Below are 25,090 nucleotides of genomic sequence, written 5' to 3'. Positions count from 1 at the left end.
GTGAATGAATAAAGTGATTGACAATCATACTATGACATTGACAGTTCACAATACAATATAAAACATGCCATCAAAATCATTGATTCCGAAAGCATGAATTACTTTAACTTTATGTATAGCATTTTCACTACTTTACTTTCGTTTCAGACTTCAGTACGATAACTACTCTGTGTTTTCAGTATTAAACGCCGGTCCGTATTTTTTTAATAAATTCTTTAACTAATTGTTATTAAATTTATTAGATGTCATGATTCGAGAAGATGATCCTCAGTTCCGAATAACTCCGTTGCAGCAGATGGCATCAGCTTGCACTGGTGCCCTTATTACATCCTTATTCAGTAAGTTATACAGGTTACAAAAGACAGAACTTGTTTTTTTGTGTAATATTTAATATTAATGTTTTCGAAACGTGTAGTGACACCGTTGGATGTGGTGAAAATTAGACTGCAGGCTCAACAAAAAGCTCTACTCTCAAATAAATGTTATTTATATTGCAATGGACTAATGGAACATCTGTGCCCTTGTGGGGAAACTGCATGGATACCAAGACGAGTACACTTTAATGGTACAATGGTTTGTATCTTTTTTTAATTATCTACAATCATATAACTTTTAATAACTTATTTTATCAGAGTATTTTTTATTTTTCAGGATGCTTTTTACAAAATAGCTAAATTAGAAGGAGTTCCAGCATTATGGTCTGGTTTAAGTCCAACTCTTGTGTTGGCTGTTCCTTGTACAGTTATATATTTTGTATGCAATGAACAATTGAGGTATAATATGAAAACTAAATACAACAAGATCACTGGTGACAGTAAGTAATTGGTACTTTCTTATTAGGAGTACATTAATTAAAAAAACATTACTATATTGGGTTGATATTACAATTTTTATGAGTATGTTGTCAAAGAACTGGGAGTATGAACACCCACTATTATTTAATAAGTCTTGCTAAAACAACTATTAATATTTGTATCCAATCGAAATATTAATAAGCAACTTTGTGAAAAATATATATAAGTAAATATTTTCTTATTACTTAAATGCAACCATTTTACAAATATTAGGTATGGGGTGTATAATAAATTGCCCATATCTTTTAGATATGGGCAATTTAAAACATCATTACTAGAATACAAACATCAAATTACATGGATACAGTTGATTTCATAAAGATATATGGTGGCAATTGATAACCGAACTTGTCAATAATATGATACAATTATAAACACATTTGTCACCACTGTTATCATTAAATTATTGTAAACAACTAATAAAATATATACTTCTTTATTGATTATAAAGAAGTAGATATTTCATTAGTTGTATATAAAAAATAAGTGTTTATGTATGTACAAAGGCTTATTTAAAATGGTTTTTTTTTGCCACAAAACCAATACTGATCATTCTTAAAACTGCTTACCCATATGCTACCCCAGTGTTAGTGTGGTTTTGCCTCATGTTTAATTTTTCAAAAAGTCAATGTAAATTCTCAGACACAGGTGATTACTGTACAAATTAATAAAATATAGGTAATTTATCAACTTTATTATGATCAATAAAATAATTGATTTTAAGAAAATATTAATTATGATTATTATATATAGACTACAATGATTGGAATTGTTATACACTAGAATAATGTTCCAAAACATAGCTGCCACCTACACAATACTGTAAAAATAATCTCATATGTATAATCTCTTTGCATTGGGGGAAGCCCCTAATGGACAGAACCAGGGCAATATAAATTTATGATTCAGTGTTGTATTTTAGTAACTTTCAATACCTATTATTAATTCAAAATTTTAAACAGTTTTAGTTGTTGACCAATTAACAGAAAATATAAGAATTTTTTTGCAAGTAGGCTTGAAATAGGTTTCTGATTATCCTGATATTTTTTAGTTTATGATGTATGTTTTTGAATTGAAAACTTTGAAATAATTACACTTTAGAATTTTAATAACAATAGCATCAATACTTTTTAATGGTAACCCTGAATCTGATGAAACTTCTGAAGAAGTAATTGTCAATGATATACATGAACACCACTATGGAAACCATATTATCATATTAAACTTATAATGCCCCTCAAGTGTTCCCTTTTTAGAGGACTAAGATATCAGGCCATATTCCTTTTTGATTTTTATATTAATTTCAAACTTTATATCTCTACTGTTGTAGTGTCGCAACCACTCTGGATTCCACTAATAGCAGGAGCAACTGCCAGGACAACTGCAGTTACTATTGTTAGTCCTTTGGAATTAATAAGGACTAAAATGCAGTCAAAGAGGTTGTCATATGCAGGTATATCTCTATTAATCACTGATCACTTGAATATTAATGGAAAAGTTTTATAATGTACAGTTTAATGTTCATGCTTGTGTTTTAAGTTGACATTTGGTAAATTAGCCACAAAAAATATTAAAAAATGTGTTGTTTTATAATTTATTTGAAGATATTTGTTTTAAATTAAAATAATGTCCACAGTGATTAACAATTAAGACAAAACAAAAACCAACTTTGTACCGTTGTTCCTTTTACAAGCCTCTCTGTTCATGGATTACCTCAAAGATCCCTTTGTTGTTGATTTTGTTAAATTTGATCACTATTACATTTTTATTTTTATTTATAAAACATACATAATATTTACACTTTTGCTAATTTCACACAATCATATAATTTATACGAAAACAAATACCTTCATATTTTATTAGGGTTAATTATATATGTAATTTATTTATTCATTATTTATTTTATGCTGTTTTACTTTTTTTTTAGAAATTAAGTCTGCATTACTTCAAGTAATTAAATATGAAGGCTTTAAGGGACTGTTTCGTGGATTGGGATCTACCCTACTAAGAGACGTCCCCTTTTCAGGTACATCTTTCAAATTTTATTTAAGTACTAGTTAAATTTGTTAGTTAAGTTTCCTGAAATTTACTTTAATACTCCTGTCCCTCATATAAAAACAAATAATTCGAGGCTCATTCAAATTTGCTCATTGCGTATTTCGCACTGTTTAGGAACGGTGTTTCGTGATCTTTTATGATTAACATATACATTTGTTTTGTCGTTTAATGGTGATAATTAAAGCCAAAGCAGATTTTCTTAGTGTATTGAGTTCATTCCTTCTTTGACTTTATTTTCCTATAATGCATACTCAACTAATTCATTCAGAAATATATTGGATACTTGGATGTACTTACATACTTTTTATAAAGGTGTGGTTATATTACTTATAGGAATTTATTGGACAACATTAGAAACGACAAAAAGAACATTCAGCTCACCTGATACGGAGAAAAATATATTTTTATTTAATTTCTTTTGTGGATCTATTGCTGGCAGCGTAAGTGACTATAATAATTGATATTTACATTTATAAAGTAATAGTCTCCATTGAGTCGGCTATTGTATGTTGGACTCTGTTTCCCGCATTTTTTTTTTGGGGATAATAATGGAATGGTGCACCCGCCTGCGCTAACGATTTACGCTGGCGGGACACCAGTGGAGGATGATAAGATGAGTATGAGGTCAGGTCAGTTAGCCCCGTGACAAATTCACCAGGAATTTAACACGATGGTTTCCAGAGGGAACCGTGTGGAGGTCGACCTGACATGGTACATTGCTAGCAATGGGGTTATCAATCCACATTACTAACAATCCCCTTTCCGCCTGTTTTCCGCATTTAGATGAGAGCATTTGGGCGCGGTTGAATGGGCTATTTAGTTGGATTTTATCGCTGGTTTAGCTCTTTCTTTTTAGAAATGGGTTTGCATTTGGACTAACCTGATCTGGTGGTAAATGATGGCCAGACCTAGCATGTAACGTGTTTACCCAGTTCTAAGTTGAGCAGTCAAAACGGTACCAACCATTGCATAATAGAGTAATAACCCGTTACATCATATTGTTCGCCCATAGCCATACTCAAAACCTCAACAGAGTTTCAACAAGTTATTATCTCCGCTATCGCTTACTTCTCGTTAAGCTGGTAACCACCAATTCAAGGTAACGTAGGATCACAGCGTGAATCATTCGTTTATTGTTCCGAGTACTATAGCTATTATACAAGAAATAGTTATTTATTTTATTGCTCTTCTGTGTACACGGAAATTGTATGCAAGGTATATTTCCTGTCTAATTGTCAGTGAAGTAAGATTAAATTGGTAAAGCAAAAGACCCAAGGAAGTCAACATCTGAGCCCAGGGAGAATCTAACAAATAATGATGTACAAAATAAATGTGTTCAATTAAATTAAGAACGCTAAGCATCTTTTAGATAAAGGGGAGCGCTTTATCCATTGAATTTGCTGCGGCCCTCATACGATCCTCTAGTAAGGGCATTCTCTGCCAGTCAATCATCGTGTTAAACAGAGAGTATAAGGCGATGCGTTATCATTAGTTAAATATGTGCTAAGCTTATACAAATCTTTATCACAAACGCTGATACAACAAACAGTTCGTATGATGTTTATTTTATATTTTTAGATTGCCGCGCTTGTAACTTTACCATTCGATGTTGTAAAGACACATCAACAAATTGAATTGGGCGAGAAAGAGATTTATACAGGTAATCCTTGTTATCATTTGAGAAGTTTATAGCCCTTCTTAGACCAAACGGTCGGTCAGTTCAAATGTGGCGACACCATAAATTCTGTGTCTAATGATATTTCTGACTAACTCTCGGGTAATGACAAAATTGATTTGATATACGGTTGTAGGCATGCGCCTAATACATTGGTTTCAAATATACCGAACAAACTATGGACATGTCCAGTGTTATTCAAAGGAGACTTATGCTGTCTGTATTTAAATTAGACTTTCTTGTTGTGTAATTATACATTAATATTAATGAATAAATAATATTCCTAAATGATGAATTAAATTGATTTTTTCCTACTTAAATTAATTAATTGAACTTATCAAATATTAATATTATGGTACATATAGGATTGTTCTAAGTCGTAGAATTCTTGAGAAATCATTAACCAGCTAATTAACATTTTATAGCGTATTATAAGCTATTATACATATAAAGAAAATATTATCTTTACAAAATAGGCGTGTGATTAGAGTGTGAATTAGATTCCCGCTTTTATAATACTACTCCCCAAGACTGAAAGCTGTTTCAGCTGCTAAGAACAAGCAAAACCACACTTATATGTTTATACACATATTTTTCAGATGGTAAAGTTCAACAAAGGGCCTCAAATATGAAAAATATTGTTAGAAATATATACAAAATTCATGGATTCCAAGGTCTATTCACTGGATTATTACCCAGAATATTTAAAGTAGCACCAGCATGTGCTATAATGATTGCAACATTTGAATATGGAAAACAATTCTTTCAAAAGTATAATACACAGCAATACAAAGAGAATATGCAAAGGTAAAGTAAATAGTTTTGATGAAAATAAATTTTGTCAATTATTTTTATTTGCCTTCCCTTTTAATTTTTGTAACCTATATTTCAGACAAGGCATTGAAATAGACATAATTAAAAGTGATAAATAAATTGATCAAAATTTACTGTTACTGAAAAAGGTATTCATCTTAATATATTGTCACCAATTCTCAATCTCGTGTCTGATTGAATTAATAGTTGTGTATAGATGTGCCACGTTTATAAGTTATATGGATTAACTTTGGAACTATATTAATAGGTCAGAATTATAAGTATTATATTTAAAAAAATCTCGCCGCTCTGTTCATGGTGTGAGAAGCACAGCAGAATCCCTAATATTTACTAGTTTATGTCCAAAAAAATTGTTCGAATGACAATTCATCATTTCAGCCAATCATCCACTGTCGAACATAAGCCTCCTCCATAGACTGGCACAAGAAATTCTCATGAGACAGTATCAATCTATGCTCCACGACACTAAGATCGTCGCTGCATTAAGTGGAAGAAGGAAGAAGTAATTTTCGACTTATATATGTATCGCAAGAAACTTTCTTCCCTAGTAGTAATACTGAACTGTTTTTCTAAACGCAAAATAAATGTATTATTAATTTAAAAGAAAAAAATATTATGTTATTTCATCACGCTATGTTATCGGCCGTGGGATTTCCATTTCAATTTATTTATCTTTCTGACAGGGGTGATTGTCTTCACTAATATTGTATATTGCAAGAACATTCGAGACATTATAAGGACTTTAATTTGTAACACAAACTAACATACTTTACCCAAATTAACTTATAAACGTGGCAACTGTACTTCTAACACATCTAAATCCTGTCTTTTTCTGTAGCAATAACATGTAGTTGTCTTGACTCATATACTAACAGTCATAAAATGCACTTATAGAGAACTAACATTTCATGTTCCCTCCTTCTTTTTAGATAAATTAAAATCAAGTTATATGTTAAATATATTATAAATTAAGTATTTGCAATTATAATTTCAATAAATGTTTAATCTAAACTAACAGTAATGACACAGAGGAGTACTTATATTATATATATATATATATATATATATCACATATTTTTAACACCAGTTGATTTCTTGTGGGCAAGTCTGTGGAGTGATGATGGCCACACAAAATATGTTGTTCATGTTTCTCTTCGTCTAATTTCTATTTGCTGGTTCAGGTTGCACTCTATATATATGTAGTCCTCTCTGGTATTGATAACTACCGACATCGTAGATAGTCATTAATCTCATTCTAGTTTTGGTATATGGTTAAAATGGTATTATACTGTTTAGTGGTATAATCAGTCTATGTATTTATAGTTTGTGATATTAATCATGTAAAAATAACTTATCAATAATTATAGATGCATTATTAGGTATTTGTAATAAAGATGAAAGATATTGATTTTCTTTCGTTTCTTATTTTTTTCAGGCATCAAGAAATACTTTTGATCAACAAATCTAGGGATTATTCTTAGAATTCTAATAAAGACATAATTAGTAAATGCTACGAAATTCGAATATATAACATTGCTACCATATTTTATGTGATATAACTGTGTCAGTTATGTACTTTAGTTTACCTGTTATAAATTTATTCTTTTATGGAAGTATAGGAGGCAGTCTGTCACAACACAAGTTATAAGGATGATTCTTTTTTTATTATATATGTACTAAATATAATTATATTATTAGTTTCTTATAGACACATAATTTATTATAACAAATATTAATATTAATAGTCTTTGTTCAACATTGTATAAATATTTACAGTGCCTAGATAAATTACTGCAATAACTAGTTACTGCCAACTATGTGGTTATAATTGTATAACGCAACTAGATATGTTTTATGTGTCAATTGTGGCCTTAACTGGGCCCATGTGTCATGTGTTGCATAATTAACTAAATTTCAATTTGGAGTTCCTAGATAAAGTTTACTATATTAAATTATCTTATTTTATAGAATTTAGTATTTCATATTGTGTTTTGGTGCAGTGTTTCCGTTTTATTTTCTTTTTCTGTGAAACTATAACGGAATAATTAATATAGTTTGCACTAATAGGAGTATATTTTATTTATGCTTGACTTTTGGCCAATCTGGTCATATTAGATGTCTTAGCTGTGATGTAAACATTATTGTGGTCACACTGAAATTTAATATAGTATTTTATTTTCAGACAGAGATATCTGACATTAGTTCAATTTGCATGAGACTAATTATGGCACTGCTATAAATTATTTAACTTGTATAAAGAGTTCCTTTTTCTTTTATCCTGTGGAAAAATCTCCAAATACCATCCCTTTGCCGGGTGTGTTTCACTCACTGAAAACCACACAGTGTACCCACAAGTACCATTGCGGGAGTGATGAGGTGGTGTTAGCATTACTAGCATCTTGAGGATGATGTGGGGCAGGCCCCAGATGGAACCTGCCCCGGCCTGCCTCCCTCAAAGCTAACACTCCAGCCCTATGGGCCGGACTCTTGCAGTAGATTAGAGGGGCGGAAAGAGCTCCTACACTAAGTGTATGCAGTTGCTATATCAACATAACTGAATATCTGGCTTTTATCTCAAAATTTTAATGAATCTATTTTATAGAGGTAAATGTGATAGTTTTTGTTATACAAAACATTACATCAGCATTTTCAAATGAGTAGTAATTATTATAATATACATTTGACAACCTATAGAAAATAATAGATTTCAATAGAATAGAATAAATAAGAACATCAATAGAGTAATTTAGATTATATTGTTTTTCTGTAAGTGGAATAGTCTTTACATTGTCATTTACATGTATTGATTTACCCATTTAATTGTGAATAGATAAAAAGAGCATCTTTTTATCTATTCACATTTAGATGGGTAGTAGACTAGCACAGTAATAAACATATAAAATTATTTTAATTTGAACATATGCTATTCTATATATTATTTAAATAGAGACAGATTTAGTAGGTTTATTTAAAAAATCTTCAGGAAAATTAATACAATAATCATATAGCAAAATTCTGTAGTATTCTATATTATTTTCAATAATAATGTATGTATCAGATAATTTTGCATTCTTCACAATTTTATTAAATATGAATAGAACTACACACCAAGTAGATAACTATAGTCATTCTTATACCTTCAACTAAATTAACCTTAGACTCAATGTAAACCTATTTTCAACTTCATGACATATTCCTTTAATAAGTCTCAAGTATGTAACAAATATATAATTAATAAAATTTTAATAAGATTTTCAAATGTTGCTGTTTAAATATTAATAACTCTCTAATTTTAGATTTGTTATAATGCAAATGCATTAGTAAATTGTATGAATTGTTTTTAGATTATATCACATAAAGTATATAAAAATGTTACCTATTATCTTGAATGTTATTATACATGAATCTGATTTGTACATAGATATAATATAATTGTTAGTTTTATTATGAATATATATTATTTTAAATTAGAATTTGTTTACATATCACTGTGAATGGAGGGAAACGGCAAATATCTATATATTTAATAAAAACAAAATAATAAAAAAAATACTTATTTATTACTCAGCCTTATCCAATAAATATTAATGTACAATAGGTCCTAAAGGCTCTGCTTTGATGTTTCCGAGGTCTAGTCTGCTGTCTATTGATTCATCTATTTGACCAACCACTGCTATATTATCTCCTCTAATTATGTGAAGTCCTAGTACCACTTGCGCCACTCCAGTTGACGAAGAGAACACTCTCTCATGTGATTCATCCAAAATTATATTTATCGTTTGATCAAATCCCTTCAGAGTACCGATGAAGTTTCGGCCGTCTGAGGTTATCACTGAAACAGTTTGGTTCACATAATTTTCTAGTCCTGAAGCCATTTCTTCACAATGTTTCTATGCTAATTGTCAAATAGCACTAAGAAAAAGATGCTTATGATATAGGTACTAAAATAAATTCAAATTGATAAAATAAAACTTACAATAAACAGTTTAAAGTTAAACAGTATCATTTATCAGTTAGTTTGTGAATATTGCTACACAGACTAGCTTGAAAACTATGAAATAGACTACACAGATTTCAGAAACTCAAAAGTCAGTTTGATGTCAGCTCATTGCGTGCGAGAATTGACATTTATTAATTACTGTCATAATTTATTGATCTGTGGCGAATTCACGTTACAGATCATAGTCGAGTCGAGAGAATTAGAGACATGAAATATTTTAGTCTGTGTTTACTAATACAAGTTGAAACTTTCAAACACAATTTTCATTTAAGCATTACTTATAAGTAGATAAGGAGTTAAACTTATAATACTAAAGTGACAATCTAAATAGTGATTACTCATTTATAGGAATGATACTAAACCATTTTGTACTGTGCATGTTACTATTATAACCACAATGTCTAACCCAATTGTTCAATATGTTCTCTTAAGAAGTGATTTGTTAAAAGATTTAGGGTGGTCAATTGGGGCTTTGGTTGCCCAGGCTTGTCATGCATCGACAGCAGCTTTACATCTGTATAAAGACGACGAACACACTATACAGTACTTAAATGATCTAGACAACATGCATAAAGTAGTTTTAGAAGTAAGTAGTATACGATAGGATCTGAACTGTTTATTTTAATATACGTGCCTAATATGATGTATATATTACACACATTATTAGTAACTTCTTCAGTTGATAGTGGCAAGAAACTTGATTATTTTTTAAATCAGTTGTAATATTTACAGACTATATTTCTAATATATTAAATTTATTAGTGGTGCCCTACATAAATAACTAATGCCAATCTCGTAATTACAATTTTTAGGTACCTAATGAAGATTCATTGAAAAAAGCTGCAGAAAAATTAAAAGAAAATTCAATAGATTACAAACTATGGACTGAACAGCCTGAGAATATACCTACCTGTCTAGCAATCAAACCTTATCCTAAAGAAGCAATAAAAAAGTTTGTAGGAAAATACAAGCTATACAAAGCTACTATGGTACTTTAAGTAATTTATAATTTATGCAATATAATATATTGTTGCTTTTTTTTCTATATTAAATAAATAAATTATGTTAGACACATCTTAAAACATTTTTATTTTAACCAATATCATAAAACAACATCAGTTAAGATGGTAGGTAAATGGTACAATATGTTCTGGCCTTTATATCTGTGAATGAAGGACTGTGTATATATTGGGCTGGTAAATATAAATATGTAAACACAGATTTTAGAAATAAATAATATAACTTTATGTACAAAAGTAAAATAGCAGAACAAGAATGACTATGACATATATATATTTTTCTTTATACTATAATAGAAAAATGCATAAATAATATATAAAGATATGTGTTGTGCTCAGTATACTTATATTGAGCACAACACATATCTTTATATATTATTTATGCTATTATGCTACTGCTATACCTGATGTGGCTGTCTGAATGGCTAAATTAATTTCTAATATGAAATGTATAATTAGACAGCTATTAATATAAATTAATTTGAATCAGTTCAATGAGGATGGTAATTGGGAAGTGATCTAACTGACCGTTTGGTAGTAAGAGTATATCCATAAATATATGTGAAATATCTACACAATTGAGATAACATGAGCAAGTCTAACTTATTAATATTTTTTAAATAAACTTAATACAATCGAAATATACCTAAATTGAATATACGTTCATACGCATGAACGTTTTTATTGCATATTATATGTAGTAACTAATATTTCTAAAATAAAGTATTGCGAGAGTACAGACGGAAACATCGTGTATATGTATATATATATAAATATTTGACAAAAATAAATTGCATAGTAAAAATTAATAACATTTACTAAATACCAACGTGCAATTTTTTTAATCAAACTCAAACATTCATTTTTCTTCAAATTACATTTTTAGTATCAGGTAAATATTCTTTTAAATATTCCATATTGTGCCAAAAAACGTTACATCAGCAAAGAATGGGCTGTTTACTAATTTATTTTCTGGCAACCCTGACACTTACGTTCTTATGGTATCAACATTGAATGAAATTCAAGAATATTTTTAGTTTATAAATTGTGATATAAAATCCCTTTTACAAATCACGAAAAAAAACAGTTTTTTGTTTTGTTAACTCTTAAATGGTGAGTGTTAAATATTATTTAACATCCAATTAAAAATAGTTAAAGGATTATCATGTTTTACGTGATTCTTTTTGTCAATCATAATATTTTGCATCAATCAAAACTACTTTCCTATTATAGTAATTGATTAATATATTTTATGTTGTTTTTTGGCCTGTAATTTGATCTTTTGTCTTACATTAGATAATTGGAGTTTCAATATTTTGGAAATATTATTCTATTGTAAGTGTTATACGTGAGTCATTTTCAATCAAGTTCTTATGATATCACCAAATAGGTTTATCCTGAAGTGTGGAATAGTATCATTTAAAACCATTCCTAGTTCAATTTCCTGTGATGTTAACATTCGCTTTGTTTATTAGTGAAATCTCTTTGTATAACTAAAATGAGATATGAATTAGGTACTGACAGATGTAGTCATATACATACCTTTTTAGTACAGGGTATGCACTAGGAAGGCAGGTCAAGGCATAATAAAAACATTCAAACAGTCCAATGGAATAGAATAATATTGAAATCTATATATGTTCTTTGATAAATAAAAAAGTACATTTTCCCACTTAAATATTCTAGTTTCTATTGTTTTGGTCTGAGGGTTATGAAACTTCTGCCATACTGGAACATATTATATTATGCTCAAAGATAGGATTTTTTTGTGACTGAAACATCAAACAAGCTAACATCCCACTTGTTGAGGTGGGACAGCAGCTAGTCGCAATATTTCTATTTTAGTAATGTATCATGTCAGGTTGTCATTCTTTGTAAACTTCATGCTTATTCTATTATCCTCTATTGGTGCTCAGCAATATTTTGTTGTTAATAATTTAATATGGTACTTCCAATTGTGTTAATTAACGCTTATGCTACAATTGTAGCACAAGTGGGTGAACCATTCAATCATTATTCATAGAAAAAATGAACATCTATTCACATGAAAAACAGCTTGAATATAATATCTTGTCATGCTTATTCCAGTGGTATTAAATGCCAATTATGTGAGGATCATTTATATCAAAATCACCTCAAATAGATAACATAGTTATTACAATGTTTTTGTTTTGTTCCTAGTTTATCCGCAATTAGTTTATCTACTATAATCGGATTGGTTGGCAAATAGCAATGAAAGTCAGCAGTCCATTGAGTGCAAGTATTTAATGACTCCCTGTGGCATACATTCAGGAATTGAGAACTGGAGTGTTGCTTATCAATATCCAGTAGATGTGTTTATTTCAGGCATTTTGGGGGGTTGTCAGTTAGTAACCTCTGAGCTAGTTCATTGGTGTGGACACTCAGTCGAGCCCTGATATTTGAGCATATGCTAGAAAGCTCCACTTGTACTGAGGGTAAATTTGAAAAGTGATAGATTTCCAAGTTGGTTATAAATCATGGTGTCCTAAGAATGGTCTTCAACATTGCATTCTCAGATCACTGGAGAATCTCAATGTTGGAGGTATTAGCACTTTCCTACAGTTTAATGCAATACATCCAAATCGGTTTGATGACCACCTTTTAGACAAGCAACTCGTTCTCTACTGAGAATTTCTACCTAAGAGCTAGTATAAGTTCCTAAATGAGGTTGGTTTCATCTGTTTAGCTTGATGTGGGTTTTCCTGGTGAGCCACCAATCCAAATGAAGAGAAGAAGAGTTACATTATGTTAATCTTTATAAGGTGTTAAATAAACTAGATATGAAATACAAGGTGTATTTCATGGATATCTAGTTTATTTAATTCTGTTCTACATAGTACTACTTCTGAAAAATGTATATTTAAATTTGGCAGTGTTTCTATAGAATTTCAGTTACGCATTGAACTCATACTAGTGGTATAATTGTTCCTCATATTATCACAGGAATTTCTTGTTTACAGGTAACAGTTAGCAATGGCTTCATCTAATACTTTACAGAAAGCTATTGATCTTGTAACAAAAGCAACAGAGGAGGATAAAAATAAAAATTATGAGGAAGCATTACGTCTTTATGAACACGGGGTAGAATACTTTTTACATGCAGTGAAATATGAAGCACAAGGGGAAAGGGCAAAGGAAAGCATTAGAGCAAAATGCCTCCAATATCTAGACAGGGCAGAAAAGTTAAAAGAATACCTTAAGAAAGATCAAAAGAAAAAGCCCATAAAGGATGGAGAATCCAATTCAAAAAGTGAAGACAAAAAGAGTGACAGCGATACTGATTCTGATGACCAATCAAAGAAGAAATTAGCAGGGCAGCTCGAGGGAGCAATTGTACTTGAGAAGCCACATGTCAAGTGGAGTGATGTTGCTGGATTAGAGGGTGCAAAAGAAGCATTAAAGGAAGCTGTTATTTTACCCATAAAATTTCCTCATTTATTCACAGGCAAACGAATACCATGGAAAGGAATTCTTCTCTTTGGACCACCTGGTACAGGTAAATCTTACTTGGCAAAAGCTGTTGCCACAGAAGCCAACAATTCAACTTTCTTCTCTGTTTCATCATCTAATCTTGTTTCAAAATGGTTAGGTGAATCTGAGAAGCTAGTCAAAACCTTATTTACACTTGCACGAGAACATAAGCCAAGTATTATCTTCATTGATGAAATTGATTCACTGTGCTCATCGCGATCAGACAATGAATCAGAGTCAGCTCGCAGAATTAAAACTGAGTTTCTTGTACAAATGCAGGGTGTAGGCAATGATATGGATGGAATTCTTGTCCTCGGAGCAACAAACATACCATGGGTTCTTGATGCAGCTATTAGGAGGCGATTTGAAAAACGTATTTACATTGCCCTTCCAGAAGAGCATGCACGGTTGGATATGTTTAAATTGCATTTGGGTAATACTTACCATCAGTTAACAGAGCAAGATCTGAAAGATTTAGCTGCAAAAACCGATGGATACTCTGGGGCTGATATAAGTATTGTTGTCCGTGATGCTTTGATGCAGCCAGTTCGTAAAGTACAGTCAGCCACACACTTTAAGAAAATGAGAGGACGCTGCCCCACCAATCCAGACATTATGGTGGACGATTTATTGACTCCTTGCTCTCCTGGGGATCCAGGGGCAGTTGAAATGACTTGGATGGAGGTTCCAGGTGACAAACTTGGTGAACCAGCTGTGACTATGTCTGATATGCTGCGATCTTTAGCCACTTCAAAACCAACAGTTAATGATGATGATATGACAAAACTAAAGAAATTTATGGAAGATTTTGGGCAGGAAGGATAAATTGAGGGTATTATTTTTGAACACATTTTTCTTATAATTTATCAAAATTAATTCACTTACATATATGATTGTACCCACTGCATGGACTTTAAAACACAGTTACTGTGTGTTGCACATTAAACAATTCTTGTGAAACTATACGACATAAAAAAATTATAAGAGTATTTGCATATGGGTTTTGGTTTTCTTATATGTATATGATGTCACAGGTACCAAAAAAATATTTTAAAAATTGCTTCTCCTATGAAAGGATATGAAATCTTTTAATTTCATTTCTAAATTACTGTGATGTCTTCTCCCTCACTTTTTAAAATATAAGTTTTGGTATCAGTTGTAGAGGATACACCATTTTGCCTTTATTATTAACATGATTTCGATATTTAATGTTATATATATGGTATCTCAATAATAAATAAATTAGTTAAATAATGAATTATAGTCTTGAGGAGGTATTCAAAATTTTGCTTGTGAATAACATGCGAGTACCTGTCAAGAGTTATTTTTTGTATAAAATAATGCATAATACGAAATCATAGTTATATTCATGTTGTCTTATTATTTATATAGTATAATGTAATACTAATGTGAAATAAAACATTTAGGAACCTGACATTATCTAGAGTGAAGAGATGACAGGGTTTCAATAGAATTTAATGTTTGCTTATTAACTTACTTAAGCACGCAAAATGTAATAGTAATAGTAACTCAATACTGTCCTGAAAATTCTTATGTTTCTTTAGATTTATTTTTGATACCTATGTTAATATACTGTATCTAGATGTAGATCGCGGCATATTCTGAAATGTCATTCTTTAGATTTTAGACTAATCGACTGACTACTCAAAACCCAGTCTAAACAGCTGTGTTTAATTATGTGTATAGTATATTTTATGTGTAAATATAATTTATGTAATTATTACCATTTTATATTAACACTACTGTTGAACATTTAGCAAAAGGTAAAATCATGTTATATGTGGTCAATAGACAAGAAAATAATAAGCACACATAACTAACTTAACTTGTTTTCTCGTTGTCCTATCTTTAGATGAATGATTTTCATTTTAGTATATAATTATGTATTCTGTCGTATTATTAATAAACTTTATAGTTTTTGATTTCGCGATGAACAATGTAGGTATATAAAACAGTTCATGTCAATCTGGAGTCTGTAGCTAGCTAGAAAATATTTAAAATAGGTGCACAAAATATGCAGTCTATATTAATGTCGATTCACTTGGTCAATACTTTATTCCTAGTATTTACTCTATTACTATCCATAGAAGTTAGACCAAGTTTTGTAATATGGCGGGAAATGACTAAGTTAGGTCCTTTTATGACGTGGTCTTACATTATGAGAATTTACCAAAACTAGCGGCACGATACAACGATGATTTCTAGAATTACATTTCAGAATCTGTCCATATAATTTAGTTGTTATTATTATAAAGTGATAATATTGTGTTACGTTATTTTATCGGAAGGAGTTCAAGACGTATAAAAATGTGAAGGTAGGTTTGTCTATATTAAATTCCATTATTGGAAGTCATATTCTGATTGTATATAATAGTATTCTTGAACTCGTCAAAATATTACAAATTATTTTTAATACTTTAATTTGTTATTGTACATTTAGGTTATAAGTACTGTATTTTCATTAAAATATTTTTTCAGTAATAGGTTTAGTTGATTTATGTCCCACAATAATGGTTAAATGTATTTTGTCATTAAGCTTATTAAATATGTTTTAATTATATCTTGTGACTTAATTTTGTTGAGAGCGTTGTGGCCTGGTGATTTACTAATTTACTACCAATACCAACTTATTTTTTTTGCTAAGTTGGAATTTTTCAATACAAATAGCGGCATTTTTCGTCAAAAGCGAGATATAGTAAAAAACTCACCGTAGATAATCGAGTTCTTAAATATTTATCTTTTTAATTGAGTTCAAATTACGTTTACGTGACAATAGATAACAAAAATAACAATAATAAAATAGCATTTTAATAAAAATATAATATTTTTAATCAGAAATACGAAACGGATTGTTCAGCAGTTGAATCTTGTTCTCCACAGCTTGCTGTATGCAGCGTCGAGTTATCCAAGAAAAGCGGGACAGACTCCCGCGCGGAACAGTTATTTTTGATTTAATAATCGGCACGTCTGGCAACGATGTTTACTACCTCGATTTATAGACGTCGAGGTTGGGTTTAAGTTGATAGACAAATGTATTTATTTCGTTGATAGAATCATTCTACAAATGGCGCTGGGTCGATTTTGCCTAAGTTTATTTATGTAGTTTAATGCAGCCATGTATCCTAAATATTTTAAATTGTTTTCCAATTTCAGTACCTATAATATATATGAAAAATCATAGTTTATATAGTTATAATTTTGTATCTCATGGCATACAAATTTAACAGGGTATGTTGTGATATATCAGAAACCATATACCTATATATATATATATATATAGGTACAGTTTTTAACGAGTGGGTAAATAATAAATAGTAAAGTTTAAAACATCACTGTATTTACATTAAATGCTTAACAAATATAACTACCTATCACGATATTTTGTCACGCACAATCATATTGACGCATGTCAAAATCAGCAAAGATGCGCCGACTCTGCTATTGCAACTAGCTGAGTTGGTGTCTGTAATGAAAAAGATCGAATTATAGTAAAACTAACTCCTGTAAATTGCGAGTAGGATCCATAAACCAAGGGGTCTAAATAAATATAGAACTTAAAATATAAGAAATGGTCTCTAGACCTTAATGTTATGGCTATAGTATCGGATCACGTGTTTGTGGGAGTTTTGTGATGATTCAACAAAAACTGTTACTTAAAAAGATTGTTTTGTTTTCCTGTTGTTTACGTATGCTTCTATGGACTGTAATTATTACAAATCTTTTGCTGTAGCATCTTCGGCAATAGAAATGTTTCCGTAATTCATATAATATTACTTTCTACTCGCCCCGGCTTGGCACGGGTGTACATGTACCTATCTATAATATAAAAATGAATCGCTAAATGTGTTGGTAAGCGCTAATCTCGAGAATTACAAAACCGATTTCGATAATTCTTTTTTTAAAATATACCTTGAGGTACGAGGATGGTTGGATGGTTGATGAATTCAAAAAATTGCCTAAATACTACACTTCTGTAATCCCATACAAACGATTCTTAATGATACTTAAAAGTCAATTTGAAGTTTAATACCATACCATAAAGTTGAAATGTCAGTGGAGAGATTCCGGGAAGAATCCTATACAAACGATTCGTAATGATATTTAAAAGTCAATTTGAACTTCTACATACCATAAATTATTAAACCTTCCTCTTGAATCACTCTTTTAAAAAACCTCTTCAAATCCGTTGCGTAGTTTTAAAGATTTAAGCATATATAGGGATGGACAGACGGCGACAGCGACTTTATTTTATACTAACTGTACCTACGACTACGTCCGCGTGGAATTTTATTTTATTTTTCTAAAATAAAAGTAGCCTAAGTTACTACTTATTACATCAGCTACCTACCAAAAAAACTCGCGTCATAATCGGTCCAGCCATTTCAGAGATTAGCCGGTACAAACAGACCGACAGACAGGCAGACAAAAATTGTAAAAAATGTTATTTTGGTGTATGTACGGTACATACACAAATTTATATTCATAAGCATGTAGTAAAAAACTGATATTTTAATATTACAAACAGACAGTCCAATTTTCTTTATATGTATAGATGTATAGATAAAGGTCATAATATCATCATTTGAATATATGTTAAATTGGATTAAGATACTCTTTCAGACGATATAAGAGTTTGTTTTTGTCTTTTTATTTGTGAATAAAAAAGGAACCTGCCTATTAAGACAGTTCGCTCTCTTTTGTGTGTACCAATAGTAGCAACGCAGCGGAGTTTCATTCGAGGTTTGGCTGGAGCTTTCAGTCCGAGTGTAGACACCAATAATCCTTGTGGTACAGGTTTCGCACCGTAAGCAACCAACCAGGATCGTTCTGTAATCTGAAAATTTGGATTGAAAATATAAGTATTAAGTTGGTACTTTCACTGGGACAAAATTACAATGAAATATGTAATCATGACGATATTTTAGTTAGATATTGCTCTTAGGTCAACGTTAACTCAATTAGGGACTATTTATAATATATAGACATCTGGTAAATACGTAGGTATATATATATACTATTAGCAATACTAAGTATACCACGCGTTTAGTATAAACTGGAAAGCGTGTAAATGAATACGTTAACTACGTATTCATTTACACGCTTTCCAGTTTAATGAGGAATCAAAATTTCAATTACGAGTTCATACTATCCTACTACTATAGTAGGTATATATACTTTTACCATATTCATAATATTAATAATAGATTTAAAGACAAACGTGACTGTAACATTATTAACAATATTTTGGTCTATAAAGAATGTGATGTCTTTTATAGAACAAAATATTAAAAAAAATTGATGTTCATAAGTGGCTAAAATGTCCTACATGAATAAATGATTTTTGATTTGATTTGATTAAAATGTAGATATCCATGGCCACGTAAGTAGTCCACAATGAGGAAGTCAAAACTATTTACCTTTTGTCCATTAATATGCCAATGTAGGTCTGGTGCTGGGAAAGATCTAGCAGAGGAACAGTTGACATCAAGAGGTTCGTCTATTTCATAACGACGTTCATGTCCAGTAACACTAGGGCTATCGCGAGGAAAATCTGCAAAAATAGAAACATCTAGAATGGTAGAACAAATAAAAATATATATTTGGATATCAGGCGATACAAGTAACTGGTATGTATTTATAGAAGACAGTTTTCAGTTTCGGTTTGACATTATTTGTCTTTGTTTTTATTAATGGTACACCTGCCTAGCTTATTGTTTTACGACAGCGGGTCACTAGGATAGTGGAGGATGATAAAATGAGCAAGAGGTAAGGTCAGTTAGCCGATCGTGGTGAATTCACTAGGAATTTATCATGGAGGTTTGTAGAGGCATCCTGTGGAGGTGAACTTGGTATTCGAATTAGTTCACATTACTAATAATCTTAGTTCACATTACTAATACCTTACCCCTTAATTACCAGTTGGTTAGTAGGTAATTATTATCATACTAATCACAGTCATAAATTATCATAATAACTGCCCTTTATCGTTCTATTGATGGGTAACTACTGGGTTCGGGTTATTTGTTGTAAAACGAGGACGTAAACTAATACGAACACGTGGAGGACTGAATCCCAGGCCTGACTGGTATTATGGGAAATAAATTACTTAAATTCTACTTAGTATGGACTAGCTGAACAACGGAACTTCGTCTGTATGACACTTAATTGACATTTATCATTAAAATCGGCCAATTTACATTTTTTTTTAAATTGTAGCCTATTTATATTGTTACGACGTATAAGTTATATTACTGTATAGTTTTATCAAAATTCCTTTATTAATTTTTACGTGAATGAGTAACAGACATCCATCCATCCAGCTACCTACTTTCGCGTTGATAATACGAGTATTATCACAGATACATTAGTAAGATTATCCTGAAAGTGTACCGTCTATACCCTTTGGATTGTGAAGACTTTTTACAGTATAATAAAATATGTAACGTTGATATTTACAGGTGCCAAATGAGTCCGTTTTGGGAGTTGCAAGGACATATATTATTAGTTATATGAATATGAATTTTAAAAACAACCAGAGACAGAATACACTTTATAAAAAGTTTGTATTTGCATGATTTCCAATTAATAAAAATACAATCAATTCCAATGTTAATTTCATATCTCAACAAACTGATCGACATTTTCCTTATTGTTCATTCATTTACGTTGAGCGAAATGTTAAATGAATTAGTTAGGTTGGTACGGAATAGCTTAAGGCACTGAAGCGTCTTACAGTGAATTTACTGAATTAGTGTGAGTACCTAGTAAACTTTATGTAGGTTTCTGTCGCGCATGGACCAAAGTGCCGGCCCCGTCATTCAAATATGAATGTTACAATTTGGCGAAATTGGCAGAGTTGCCAACGTAATACTCCTAGGACTTGAAACATATCTACAGTATACATATATACCTAACGTACATATTTCAGGAAGTTTCGCGAGGGAACGACATGGCTAAGTGCAATTTTGTATTCGGTCATAATATTACATTGATGTACTTACATAGAGACAAAGATATTACGGAGAGAAATGTTGTAGGTGGTTAGTTGGTTTTATTTTTTGTAGTACATTCATACCAATATCATAACTGCGTAAGTATATCTGTCTGCTGTCTATTTGTTACCTTCTCATGACGAAACTGATCTTATATTTGTTTAAACTAATAATGCCTAATGGGTATCTACATATTTTTAAGAAATACAAATAACAGAGGATAGGAGTTTAAATAGATTTACGATGTTTTAGGTATTATAAACATTTTAAATTATGTACATCCGTTATCTTATACGTTTGTTTTTATAGCTCACAAAGTATATAATCAATTATTAAAGATTATCTTTAATCAAGAGATTCAAAAACCCTGACATTAGAAACATCTAGAACCTAAGATAAAGCAATGTAGGAAAGTGTGAAGAGAACAAACTTATCTATATATATTTGTCGTCAGTTTTCCTAATTCCTAGTACCTCTTTCTTTATGTAATTGGATTGATTAATAAGTCGACACCCACCTGGTGATAGCGTTTAACAGTGTTGATGGTAATCGGTTACCGATATATATATATATGACAATACTACGTTATCATGTGAAACCAGTGATACCACTCATACGTTACTATTCGAGATGACGAAGATGCCATGCTTCTTATCCTGTAATTGCCTGCCTAATCTGTACACTTCAACCGAAACCAATCTTAAAAACAAGCTACACGACGCGTCGACGGTTGAAATATTAAATCAGCACACATTAGATGTAGAGACCAAAAGGATTTAATGGTAACTTACGGTAAACCTCCATGAACGCTTCAGCTTGTGCTGAATGGAAAGATGGTGCTTCTTCAGACACCTCGCAGCGGTAGAGTCCTCGTGATCTCAATGTTAACTCGCGGAGATGTGCATGTCTAGCACTAGACTTTCCCAACTGTAGAAATACGAAAAAATATTGATTTACTATATGGGACGGCATAAATATTATGATGATTATAAAATGCTTGCAAAGCTTATTATCCATCCAAATTAATACTATAAATTTGAATATGTGTTTGATACCTTTTTAGAACTAAACGAAGTATCGGACCTTAATGAGATTTAACTTAAACTTAATATATTGAATTATGAGCACGGACATAAGTTATATTTTATTTTCCAAAAAGCAGATAAAGCCACGGGAAATAGCTTGTATGATATATCCCTACTAATATTACAAAATGTGAATGTGTGTCTGTCAGTTTGCGTGTTTGTTACTTTTTCATGACTAAATGTCTGAACAGATCTTAATGAAATTTGATGTAAAGATAGATGGTATTATTATTCGGACGTAGAGTAACTTTTATCTGAAAACATAATCTGGACGGGAGTAAATACAAGTTGAAAAGCGTATATGTAACAGCCAGTGAGCAATTTATTAATTTAATGTGCTTTTTGTTTTCTTTTTAATTTTCAATATATTGTTTTATTGTGACGTCAGATAGAATTCTAAGAGATTAATTGCCCATAGACAAATGAATACGCGTTTCTATTCTTACATACATATTTTTTAAACTTACATCAACTTTTACGCCGTCTAGCCTATGAGCGTGTTGAGGTGGCCTCAGTCTCGGCATGTACCGGTAGAACTCCTCGTTATCCCTATACCACTTCACGGAATATAAGCGACCGCCTTCCAAGTCATAGTCGCATGTCAAAGTGGCAGGTTCACCACGCTGTTTGTACTTCGGTACCGTGATGCTGACTACTCGCAGACATATTGTTACTGACAAATAAAATAAACAATAAATAAAATATTGTTTATTATTTTCATATTTGCTAGAAAATGTTTGCATCATTTATAAACATAAACAGCACCTTCGTTAATATAGATACTGTGATAGCCCTTAGGTATGCTTTATATAATAAGGACTTAGGTGTACCTCTGAATCACTCCATATATTATTTTAGTGCACAATTCTCCAAACCTAACAAATGTAATATTACAAAGCTAACAAATGTAAACGAAACAGCAATATAATGAAAATATTGTTTTCTATACTAAATAAAGTATTTGTTTTTACAAAAGTTTACGACGATAGTAAAAAACGGGGAATGTCCTTTTTGTTAATCTAGTTCAAATATTTTTAATTAGGAACGCCAAAAAACTATTACAAAAATATTTTGACACAGACCAAAAAAGTGTAAGGTATACTTATTTATAATTATCAAATTATAAAGCTATTTATACACACATGATATTTAAGTATATAAGAACGATGATTTTTGTAAAATTGTTTATGTATTTATTATTGCATAATTAAGATTCACTTTTTATTGTACATTTAATTAAATCAATTTTAATGTTAACTAATACTGTCTGATATTATAATATCTACATTTTATCCGTTAGTACAGATTCAAAATTGAAGTCGTTAGTTACAGAGTGCCTATAAATATTTATAACGTTATCTAAAAAATATATAACATATAGTCAAAATAGAAAACCTTATAATTACCTTTTACATACGCAAGTAGAAAGTAAATTATAACAATCTTCATATTTCACTATTGTCATTCACTTTCATCGTCTAAATTAAAAATACAAACCAATATTTTCAATTACAGTATGTAATAATGTTTTTTTAGGCTATATTTAATATTAATCAAGATGTATGCTTGGCAAATATTTCAAGTGACTTTAAAATTACTAATCATGATTTTATTTTGCGAATTAAATTTTATTTGTTAGGTACGTAAATTGGAAAATCATAAACTAAACGACATTTCGCGTTCGTAACTTTAAGTGTCGAGACGTAGGCGCGAGCGAGCGGTTTACTTCGTGAACGGAATGCAACTGTTGCTATGTAAAATTCGCTACGAGCTCGTAGAGCTACGCCTCCGCGTAGCTATAAATCGTAGTAATATTTATATAGAAGCACCACATAAAAGTAGATGAATAATATTTACTCTATTTGTCTATTATAATGCATTAAGGAATTTTGGGTGCTGTTGTTTATAAAAAATATTAAGGTATAAAAATATAGTAATAATTTAATTATATTCGTACCGTAATGCTTTCCAATGAATAAGATAGTTTTAGATCCCACATTTCGTAATCTTATGCTCTTATACGTGAAATAACAGAATTTGATTTGTACCTATTATTATATTATACCTATATATTCTAAATTACATTATAATGTTACTTATGTTTATTAAATACTTAATAAATGTTTAAAAATAGTCTAAGTACGTACGTAAATTATTTTATGCAAATATTTCATTGTGTACCTAAATGTATCAATTCCAACAAATAATTTTATACAAAATTAAGATATACATGTTAGTAAAATGTATACAAGTACAATATTTTCATTTATGTAGGTTAACAATGAAATAATTACATAAAATATATCACTACAAAAATTACAGTGAAATATTTTAGGTATAGCAAATAACTATAAATTAATTATATATATATTAATGAAGACTTTGGTATACCTATATCTACGAACAAATTAATAATAAAGTAATGGAATCTAGAGGTAGTGGTACCTACAGGTACAAAGAAGTTTTTATCATGTATTTATTGCTGACCAGAATTTTTTCTTTAAGTACGGAAGATAATATTGTTTTTGTAAAACACAATAATAGTACAGGTTTCCTGGTTGTTTTCCATTATCTCTATGCTATTGTTGTCATGAGATTAACTACCTGTTACCATGAAATTGTATGAGCTGATATGTACATTTAGTTGATTAACTCTTCTGAATGAAATTTGTATCACACAATTTATTTTGAAATACTTAATCGACTAATCTCAGATATGTTCTAGATTATATTCCTCACCTATATTTAAAACATATTGTTTTGTGTTTCAATTAGTAAAAGAAAACTAAATAGCACTGTTGATTCATGAGCAAGAGTTGATTAAATTATCAATTTTTTACTTTTTTAGTGTTGAGAATTTGCATTTGGTGCCTCATATAATATATACATGTTCATTTCGTATACAGATTTTGTTTAGCGAACATATTGCGACCCACTGTAATATTCAGATCCCATGAGCGGTAACGCTCCCAGGTTGAGAAAAGATTGATTAGATATTATCCAAATTGCCGAAAGCCTTTGATTTCCCGTTTGCAATTCCCTAACTCGTATTGGACCTAG

At 30.6% G+C, this 25,090-nt stretch overlaps 5 protein-coding genes across 9 annotated transcripts; 3 read left to right on the top strand and 2 right to left on the bottom strand.

Annotated features, from left to right (window-relative positions):
• Positions 1 to 63: 63 nt before the first annotated feature.
• Positions 64 to 7,217, top strand: LOC131851973 (probable mitochondrial glutathione transporter SLC25A40). 4 transcript variants are annotated; one of them, XR_009357904.1, is made up of 11 exons: positions 64 to 338; positions 416 to 573; positions 652 to 814; positions 2,185 to 2,307; positions 2,782 to 2,880; positions 3,246 to 3,352; positions 4,491 to 4,572; positions 5,187 to 5,394; positions 5,480 to 5,549; positions 5,800 to 5,923; positions 6,857 to 7,217. XR_009357904.1 is itself a non-coding variant. In XM_059202531.1 (10 exons), the coding sequence occupies exons 1-9, from the start codon at positions 248 to 250 to the stop codon at positions 5,517 to 5,519; spliced, it is 1,071 nt and encodes a 356-aa protein (XP_059058514.1). In that variant the 5' UTR covers positions 64 to 247; the 3' UTR covers positions 5,520 to 5,549; positions 6,857 to 7,217. The 4 variants fall into 4 exon arrangements, 2 of the variants coding, with proteins under 2 accessions (XP_059058514.1, XP_059058513.1); XR_009357905.1 differs by lacking the exon at positions 5,480 to 5,549; XM_059202531.1 differs by lacking the exon at positions 5,800 to 5,923.
• A 1,762-nt stretch (positions 7,218 to 8,979) lies between these two features.
• Positions 8,980 to 9,467, bottom strand: LOC131852074 (U6 snRNA-associated Sm-like protein LSm8). The gene has a single exon (XM_059202694.1). The coding sequence runs from the start codon at positions 9,294 to 9,296 to the stop codon at positions 9,006 to 9,008; it is 291 nt and encodes a 96-aa protein (XP_059058677.1). The 5' UTR covers positions 9,297 to 9,467; the 3' UTR covers positions 8,980 to 9,005.
• A 146-nt stretch (positions 9,468 to 9,613) lies between these two features.
• LOC131852065 (putative peptidyl-tRNA hydrolase PTRHD1) lies at positions 9,614 to 10,486 on the top strand. The gene is made up of 2 exons (XM_059202668.1): positions 9,614 to 10,007; positions 10,234 to 10,486. Exons 1-2 carry the CDS (start codon positions 9,819 to 9,821, stop codon positions 10,417 to 10,419), a joined length of 375 nt encoding a protein of 124 aa, XP_059058651.1. The 5' UTR covers positions 9,614 to 9,818; the 3' UTR covers positions 10,420 to 10,486.
• Positions 10,487 to 11,427: 941 nt separating this feature from the next.
• LOC131852013 (vacuolar protein sorting-associated protein 4) lies at positions 11,428 to 16,478 on the top strand. The gene is made up of 2 exons (XM_059202582.1): positions 11,428 to 11,553; positions 13,422 to 16,478. Exon 2 carries the CDS (start codon positions 13,435 to 13,437, stop codon positions 14,755 to 14,757), a length of 1,323 nt encoding a protein of 440 aa, XP_059058565.1. The 5' UTR covers positions 11,428 to 11,553; positions 13,422 to 13,434; the 3' UTR covers positions 14,758 to 16,478.
• Positions 16,479 to 17,304: 826 nt separating this feature from the next.
• On the bottom strand, positions 17,305 to 23,752 carry LOC131852056 (uncharacterized). 2 transcript variants are annotated; one of them, XM_059202648.1, is made up of 6 exons: positions 23,437 to 23,752; positions 22,498 to 22,703; positions 21,737 to 21,872; positions 19,371 to 19,504; positions 18,628 to 18,787; positions 17,305 to 17,416 (listed from the first exon to the last, which is right to left on the bottom strand). In XM_059202648.1, the coding sequence occupies exons 1-6, from the start codon at positions 23,477 to 23,479 to the stop codon at positions 17,325 to 17,327; spliced, it is 771 nt and encodes a 256-aa protein (XP_059058631.1). In that variant the 5' UTR covers positions 23,480 to 23,752; the 3' UTR covers positions 17,305 to 17,324. The 2 variants fall into 2 exon arrangements, with proteins under 2 accessions (XP_059058631.1, XP_059058632.1); XM_059202649.1 differs by having other exon boundaries at positions 18,661 to 18,787.
• Positions 23,753 to 25,090: the final 1,338 nt, after the last annotated feature.

The sequence above is a fragment of the Achroia grisella genome, unplaced genomic scaffold (assembly GCF_030625045.1).
Source record: "Achroia grisella isolate CSIRO2021 unplaced genomic scaffold, CSIRO_AGI_Agris_v1 utg821, whole genome shotgun sequence".
NCBI lineage: Eukaryota > Metazoa > Arthropoda > Insecta > Lepidoptera > Pyralidae > Achroia > Achroia grisella.
The sequence above is the reverse complement of the archived record's forward strand: the minus strand, read 5'-3'. Positions and strand labels throughout refer to the sequence as shown.

Excerpts from the sequence above, each read along its gene's own strand:
- LOC131851973 (XM_059202530.1), top strand. The coding sequence starts at position 248 with ATGATTCGAGAAGATGATCCTCAGTTCCGAATAACTCCGTTGCAGCAG. Across the intron at positions 2,308-2,781 it reads AAAGAGGTTGTCATATGCAG|AAATTAAGTCTGCATTACTT; the intron begins GTATATCTCTAT and ends CTTTTTTTTTAG. Across the intron at positions 5,395-6,856 it reads TACAAAGAGAATATGCAAAG|GCATCAAGAAATACTTTTGA; the intron begins GTAAAGTAAATA and ends TATTTTTTTCAG.
- LOC131852074 (XM_059202694.1), bottom strand. The coding sequence starts at position 9,296 with ATGGCTTCAGGACTAGAAAATTATGTGAACCAAACTGTTTCAGTGATA.
- LOC131852065 (XM_059202668.1), top strand. The coding sequence starts at position 9,819 with ATGTCTAACCCAATTGTTCAATATGTTCTCTTAAGAAGTGATTTGTTA. Across the intron at positions 10,008-10,233 it reads TGCATAAAGTAGTTTTAGAA|GTACCTAATGAAGATTCATT; the intron begins GTAAGTAGTATA and ends TACAATTTTTAG.
- LOC131852013 (XM_059202582.1), top strand. The coding sequence starts at position 13,435 with ATGGCTTCATCTAATACTTTACAGAAAGCTATTGATCTTGTAACAAAA.
- LOC131852056 (XM_059202648.1), bottom strand. The coding sequence starts at position 23,479 with ATGAAGATTGTTATAATTTACTTTCTACTTGCGTATGTAAAAG. Across the intron at positions 22,704-23,436 it reads TCTACTTGCGTATGTAAAAG|TAACAATATGTCTGCGAGTA; the intron begins GTAATTATAAGG and ends TTTATTTGTCAG. Across the intron at positions 18,788-19,370 it reads GGCATATTAATGGACAAAAG|ATTACAGAACGATCCTGGTT; the intron begins GTAAATAGTTTT and ends CCAAATTTTCAG.